The 8,212-nt window shown below is 32.7% G+C and overlaps 1 protein-coding gene across 1 annotated transcript in view; it reads left to right on the top strand.

Annotated features, from left to right (window-relative positions):
- Positions 1-8,212, top strand: part of LOC107671459 (CUB and sushi domain-containing protein 3-like) — a 292,685-nt gene that overhangs the window by 178,785 nt on the left and 105,688 nt on the right. The window contains exons 35-36 of the mRNA XM_016464380.1: positions 6,036-6,160; positions 6,997-7,093. Of these exons, the coding sequence (XP_016319866.1) occupies positions 6,036-6,160; positions 6,997-7,093 (222 nt within the window). The remainder of the gene's footprint in view (positions 1-6,035; positions 6,161-6,996; positions 7,094-8,212) is intronic.

Raw genomic sequence — 8,212 nt, 5'->3', positions numbered from 1 at the left:
CTAAAGGGAAAAGCCTCAGTGAATCACCAGGAGTTTTATATTCATTTTTACAGTGTGTGGGCTTTGCACACAGGGTTGCTATTGGTAACTGCTCCACGTAATTATTTTTTTATGGCATTTTCTGCACAGGTGCTGCAGGTCCATGTGTCCATTACTGGATTCACCTCTGTCACTTTATGCCGTGTCGCCTGAAATAATTCTTAAAATAACATGCACACACATTGTTATTGGGATGTTTTGATGCTCATTATTCAGCAGCTAATGTCGTGGCCTAGCACACAGTCTTCTGACATGTGGGAGGCACGGGTTCAGTTTCAGATTTAAGGATAATAATAGGCAGATCTATTTTGACATGTCTGCTGTCACCTGTCAGTCACACACGGGTGGTGAATAGAGTTGGTACCAGCACTGCAGAAACACTGGTATCATTGGCATCATTTTAGTATTTAAAAGATGTAATAATAGCAATCTTTCTGTAGTATTGCTAATGCCGAGCGTTGGTGCTGAAGTACCTGTATAAAAAGTAGCTAACTACACTGAAACTGGGAAATATCTCTATAGAGATGAATACTAATTAATTATATATTTAGAACATTAATCTTAATGTAATAATTAGTATTTAATAATTATTTTTTTGTATATTTAATATATCTAACATAATAATAAAAGAAAATGCTATTAATTTTATTAAAATATCATAGTTATATTTTATTAATTTATCTAAAGTGGTATTTTAATACTATTTCTGCATAATACTAATTCTGCAATTAGAGCAGTAATCTAAATTATAGTGACAACAATAATTTTTAATGTAATATTTCAAGGTATTATTCATATTTCATATTTACATTCTCATTTAAAATAGAAAAATAATCATTAAATTACAATCTCAAAATTATATTATATTGTTCATAATATAATTTAGTATATCTATTATTTAATCTAAAATAACAATTACATTAAAATTTTATTAAAATATTAAATTATTTTATTATATTTCTAATAAATCAAATTCATTCTGCATTATTTTAAATTAGAGTGACAGCATTAATTTTCCATTTTAATTTATTTTATTTAGTATTTACTAATCTAAAAGTTGAAAACTAAAAAAAAAGGTTAATAAGATTATAAAAGTATAATACAATAATTTTAATAAAATAGTAATTACATTGAAATATAGTTTTATTAAAATTATATTGTATTTTATTGTATTGTATTGAATTACATTACATTACATTACATTGCATTGCATTGTATTGTATTGTATTGTATCGTATTATATTACTAAAAATACCAATTCTTCCATTAGAGCATTAATTTTAATTTGCCATTTGAATTTAATATTGAGTATTTACTTATCTAAAATAAAAAAAATAACTAAATTGAAATGTAATTTATTTTACTAAAATATATTCTATTCTATTCTATTCTATTCTATTACTAATGATGCTAATAATTCTGCAATTATATTATATTAGTAATAATTAAAATTGTGGAATTGGAGTATTAATCTAAAATAGGGTGACAACATTATATTTTAATTTAATATTAATTTAATGCTACTGTGCATCCATGGACAAAAAAAAGAGCCAGCAAAATGAAGACATACACTAAACTTACATACAACTTACATGAGTCTAGCATTGCTAGCAAACCAAACGACACACTTGTACTAGCCATGATCAAGTGTTAACATTAGCTTTTACCCACATGTGTGTTACTCTATTGATGGTAGCGTCTCCTCACGTTCCATTGATTTACATGAAATTGCTTTCTGCCCCGAGCGACGTGCTCATCCTCTCTTTGAGCGCCGGCTGCTAATGATGACATTAACATAGCTGGAAACCTTTTTGATTATAGCGGGGGCGTGAGAGCGTGTGGGACATCACCTGTGGAATATAGATGTGCTCCAAATGGAAGTCAACTGAATAATTGTGAAGATTTAACCATGGTCTTCCAGGCAACCGAAGGGAGAATAAAGAAGGAAAAGGCTAAAGCACGAACTGATGTGTGAGTTTTTTTTTTTTGCACGGTACAAAAGCAACGATGTGCCGCCCGGAGGTGCACCTGGCGATTGAAAACAAAGTGATTGACTCGGGCCTCCAGATCACCTCAGTGCCTTTGACAGATAGCGTCAAATACTGCCTGTGAAGACAGAACGCCCTTGCGGTAGTTAACATCCAGAGAGGATTCGCGCTTATTGATAGCTACACAAAAGGTGCTGAGCACAATGTCTGGCGAAGCCTCAACAAGCAAATAAAAATAGCTTTACTGAGCCCTCCAAAGGTGACAAAGAATGTCAGGCTTGCCAGAAGATTCATTTCTCGTCCTTTCAATTTATTCCAGTTAGTGTTTTTTTTTTCCCCCCAGCTTTTGTTCTTAGCTGACGCTTGTGTGCTTTGAATGTTTTGAAAGCGCTAATGAAAATGGAAAATTGAAGTCATTTAAAATGACGTGTTTCTGGTCAATTAGAAAGCACAATGCCGTAATTGTGAGCATACATCAGCAGTAATTTAACATACCAAGGACTCGTAACGTATCTTTGTCACTGACTGATGATGAAAAGGTTATGCTTTGCAAGTTCCCAAGAAGGCATAAATGCATCTAGTGCAATAAATCACTTTCTTAATCAGTATTTTGTCATGTTTCCGGCAAATAGCATCTTTAAATTAAGATAAATCAGTAAGTAGTTTTCAGTGAATATATCTTAAATTAAATGTATCTTTCTTACCCTGTTTCCAGATTTTGTTGTCATTTTAAGCATAAATTTGACAAAATATGCTTGTGCTTAAAACAGATAAAACAATTTGCCAGTGTGGAAAGAAAACATTATAATCTTTTGCAATGCAGCTTCTCAAAGAAGTTTCTCATTTTAATGATGTTTAAATGTTTTCACAGAAAAACAACAAAAAAATACTGATTACAGAATTGTTTTGCAATTTTTCATTCACTTATACTCCAACAGAGACCAGCGTAAAATGTTTGTACCTGTCTTGATGGTTTATGTAAGTGAATAGTTCACCCAAAAATAAATATATCATCATTCCAAACCTGTATGACTTTCTTTTATTCCGCTGAACAGAAAAGTTGCTTTTTTTACTGTTATGTTGGACACTATTTTTCATGTTATGATACAAATATAATAGGGCAAAATGTAAACAAAAAACACCATAAAAGTATTTTAAAACCAGTCCATATGACTGTTGTGCTAAATTTCAAGTCTTATGATGCCATATGATGGATTGATATCTATTACTATGTATTACTATTTATATCTATAACTCAAGTGGTTTTTCAATAAAAAAAAATATTGACATCCACTCAATGGAAGCATTCATCACAGTTTGTGAAAAAAGTAGGGATGTCTGATTTGTGATTGAATCATTCTTTTGAGTTTGATTCTTTGATTCAGTTCACAAGAGCAGTCTGAATGATTCAATCACAAATTTAGCTGATTCAGCTCTATAATTTACTTACTAACTCAACAATCCGGTCACAATGGTTAAGTCCATTGCATTTTCATTAAATTGTCATTTAATTTCAGGCCGGTTCAGCATTGGAAAGGTATTGCATGACTTGGAATATAGTATAGATTCCTTTATATAGACTACTTTAATGTTATTTTAATGATGCTTTTTGTTATCCTCCATAACTTTAAAAAACATCCCCCATTATATTCCTCTTGTGCTCAGCAGACGAAAGTCATATGGGTTCAAAAAATTGACAAATTTTGTTTTTGAGTGAACCATTTTTTTTTTTTATATATATACCTTGAAATGCCGTCTTAATAGCCAGTTTTGTTTATCTGCTCAAGTGTCCGGTTTTACATAGATTGAATAAGTGTCTGTCGGCTGGCTGTGACCAAAAATATCATTATGCTTGCACTTAAGCTTGATAACTCTTCAGAAGATAAGAGTTTCTTGCTGCTCAAAGGATTCCCTTCAGTGGGCTGAAATATGAGAGGAAACTTCAAATAGGAGGAGTGCGAGGTTGAATAATTGAAAATGATGAATGCATAATGTGTTTTAAGCAGAGCAGGATGAAGCCTATATAAAAGATGAAGGTCTCAGAGATTGTGGCCATGGCCACTCCGTATGGGACACTGGATCTGGAAGCAGTTGTTCGAATTCCCGGGGCGTAATGCATGCAAAATAAGGTGCCTTTTTGTTAATGCATACCTAGTCCGTTATGTCCATGCTAGATTAAAGCAGACGCCGCGACATGTATTAACATAAATGTGTGATACTTCAAATCTGCACCTGGTAATGACATCTCGCTGGAGTTACGTAAAGATGGACCGACCCAGTTGATTGTTGGCTGGTTGCTTCAGCAAGAGCATCATTAAAAGTAGTCCGTTCTCACATAGTGCTTTTGAATGCAGCTCGTTTTAGAATAGAAAATATTATACAGTAGCTGCAAGGTAATCAATAATGTAGTTGTGCAACAAAAAGAATGCATTCTTTTGGTGGTGGTGGTGGTCGTTGTTGTTCAGATATCCCCTCAATGTTTTACGCATCTTTAAAGTCAGCATAAAAAAAGTTTTTTAAATTGCTCTTTTAAAGCATTTTGGCTTGTCACTCACCATTATTATTATTAATATTATTAGTTTTCTTTATTTTATTTGTTACATAATTTTTGTCAGAGGGCTTTACTTGATTTATTTCTCTAGTGTTGAAAAAACATTCAAATGGATTGTGAAAATGTTTCATGTTGAATTCATGTCAAATTTATATCTGCACTCTAAAAAACACTGGGTTAAAAACAACCCAATTTGGGTTGTTATTAACCCAAGGGCTGGGTAAATATAGGACAGAACCCATCTTGGGTTAAATGTACCCAGCAAATTGGGTTTTTTCATTTTTACTATATTACTATCTTATTTTTTTCTTCATACATTAAATAATGTTTACCGATTAACTTAAGTCCTCTAAACTTTTCTAAAGTACTTCACACAACCACTGGTTTGCATGATAACTTCCTTTATTTTCCTTTATTTAACATTTACAGCATTGTTTATATCGTTTTTAATAGGCTATACATATTGCTTGTATTTAAACTCGTTTAACAAACATTAGAAGAAAAATGCAACATTAAACAGAAGTAATTCACGTGTAATCGACCAGTCTCTGTTATTCTGTTTCCACCGTAACGGCGCTGGTTCTCGTACCCGAGCTGGAGTCATGTTCGGCAGGGAACTGCTAACGGACCACCGCCCTGCGTTTCACTCTAGCCGAAACATGCTGTGACTCCATAACCTGCCAATACAATAAACAGCTCTGAGGACATGTTTTAACATCCAAAGTATTATATGCTGTATCTTTATGAATAAAATTGTTTTTTTATGCAAAGCATCAGGCTTTTCCATCACGTGAAAAGACCGCGACACTCCTTAAAGGTGATTCACACCACGCACCTGTATGTTGCTCTGCATAAAATTGAACGATATACAGCACAGTAATGATTTTATAGATAAAATAAAATATACACAAACCTGTATTTTACCGAAGAATGCATCAATTCGATGGCGCTTAGAACTGCTCTCTCGTGAAGAGAAGACGCAAAATCCCCGCAATAAATAACTCAACCGCTGGGTTACGTCTGACCCAGGATCTGAGTAACACAAAAACTACCCAAACATTGGGTTGTTATGTCTGACCCAGGACAGGGTCAAAAACTACCCAAACACTGAAAAAAATAACCCAAAAAAATGACCCAAAAGGCTCAACCCAGCATTTGGGTTAAAAAAATAACCCAGGATTTTTTTAGAGTGTGACTATACTTTATATCTCTTAAGGTGCTCTTAAAATACTATTATTTTATTTTATTTATTAAGTACTATTCATTATTTATTTTATTTTATAATTCTTTACATAATCACACAATTCTTTGTAATCTGTTTTTATTTTTGTAGTTATTTATTTTATTATATATTTATCTTTCCATATCGTTTGGCTCAGAAAGGCCTTGTTTACTTGATTTTGTTTGTTGTGCCTCTGTGCCATGTTTAGTCTTTTTTTCTGAAATCTGTCTTTCAGTTCCGTGCGGAGGAGTTCTGACCACGCGCCGCGGGACCATTCTGTCTCCGGGTTACCCCGATCCCTATGACAACCATCGGAACTGTGTTTGGAAGGTCTTTGTGCCGGAGGGAACTGGAATCCAAGTGAGACAAAACATTTTTTTTTTTTTGTAGTGTCATCTGAAAAACATTGTGGATTATGATTAGTAGAAGTGTGTTTGATTACTTAATGCTTGCCGGGGGATAAAAATATCATCAAGGGAATCCAATTATTATCTGCTTTGCTTTATTGTTGAATACGCTATTACATTTTTGCTAGTCTTTACAACTTTTGAAGTTTTGAGCAGGTAATACTGCATTTTATAGTGATGCAATATGTTATACAGGGGAAAAAATTATTGATGTAGTAATGGTTAACCAATATTGGTTTTTAATGGCTGATATCTAATGTACAGCGGTGGTTCTCAGTTCGTTTTGCTTTACATTGGACATCAAACAAAGTACCAGGATTTTTTATCATTATACTGCTTAGGCAAACAATATGCAAAATTATTAACATGATATAAACTGAAGAGGAAAATTGTGTAAATACAAAAACAACAGCATAAATGTGATTCATCATCCAAACACATGGAACAAACACTGGACCTAATGTTGATTTAGCATTAGTCATATTACCAAGTGACAGATTTCACCATTTGATTGAATATACAGCCTTTGACGTCAACAACAAAAGAGATGAGAGGTGTTTTCTCCCCATTTTAAAGATTTATAAGCCTATTAAAGTATTGCATGATTATATACTTATTTGTACTTATTTATATACTTATCAGACCATGGCTCATTTTTATTTATATTTATACAATATTTATTTATTTATTAAAATTAACCTTTAAATATGACATATTTCACTCAAAACTAAATAAAAATATTCTGTATTTTATATATTTTATAATATTTTTGTGTATTTTTTTCTGTAGATAACAGTTGTGACTTTTTCCACTGAACACAATTGGGACTCACTAGACTTTTACGATGGTGTCGACAGCAATGCTCCAAGACTAGGGAGCTATTCGGGTAAGATGGAAACCATCTGTTTTTCTCCCTAAATTTGATACTCTTTTCCAAATAACCCAAGCACACCATGTTGACTTTCATATATTCTGCAAATACAACTGTTGCGCAGTCATCCCTGGTGTTGTGTGGTGTTTTTACACACTCTAGTCAGTCTGAAGAAACTCAATGTATCACATCTGCGAAATAAGACTATTTTTTGTGACCTCATGCCGACTGGCTTTCATCTACAGATTTGTTTTGTCATCCAAAGCATATCAATATTTGAGCTGTTGTGGGATATCATGGATCAACAGCTTTATAAGCAGCAGCAGGAGTGAACTCCGAGTGTCAGAGTTTCCCTGGTGAGGCTCTTGATATAAGTATAAGTAGGAGACAGAATGATATCAGTGCTGCGCTGAGGACTCGAAAAGGCAGAGCCCTCAGAATTGATTTTTTTTTCTGTCTGTTAGCATTTATCTATTTATTTATTTTACATTATTTTTCTATTCTTTTTCCATATCTCTTGTTTTCATTTTTTTTTTTTTTGGCAGAGCCATCAGAAGTGAAATAATTATTTGCTGCCATATCCTATCAACCATTATTGTATTTTATGTATTTGTTTATTTATTTTACTTATTACATTATTTTTTATCTTTTTTTCAGTTTCGTTTTGTTTGTTTTTATAACTTTTGTTTTCAAACCTTTTTTTTCGGCAGAGCCCTCAGATGTGAAAAACAGACTTTAATTATTTTGCTACCATATCCTTTCAACCATTTTATACCCCTCCCAACCCCGCCCCCCAGAATGCAAAGCGCTTTGAGTCCTTAGAAAAGCGCTATATAAATGCAATGAATGATTTTATTTTATTTTATTCTATTTCATTTTATTTTAATTCTATATTATTTACATTTTTGTATTAATTTGTTTATTTGTTTGTTTTTTCTTGCACTATCTATCTATCTATCTATCTATCTATCTATCTATCTATCTATCTATCTATCTATCTATCTACCTGTCTATCTGTCTGTCTGTCATTCTATCTATAGTTCTATCATTCTGTCTGTCTGTCTGTCATTCTATCATCTATCTATCTATCTATCTATCTATCTATCTATCTGTCTGTCTGTCTGTCTGTCATTC

The sequence above is a fragment of the Sinocyclocheilus anshuiensis genome, unplaced genomic scaffold, assembly GCF_001515605.1.
Source record: "Sinocyclocheilus anshuiensis isolate Anshui unplaced genomic scaffold, SAMN03320099.WGS_v1.1 scaffold552, whole genome shotgun sequence".
Taxonomy (NCBI): domain Eukaryota; kingdom Metazoa; phylum Chordata; class Actinopteri; order Cypriniformes; family Cyprinidae; genus Sinocyclocheilus; species Sinocyclocheilus anshuiensis.
This window is presented reverse-complemented; position numbering and strand designations above follow the sequence as displayed.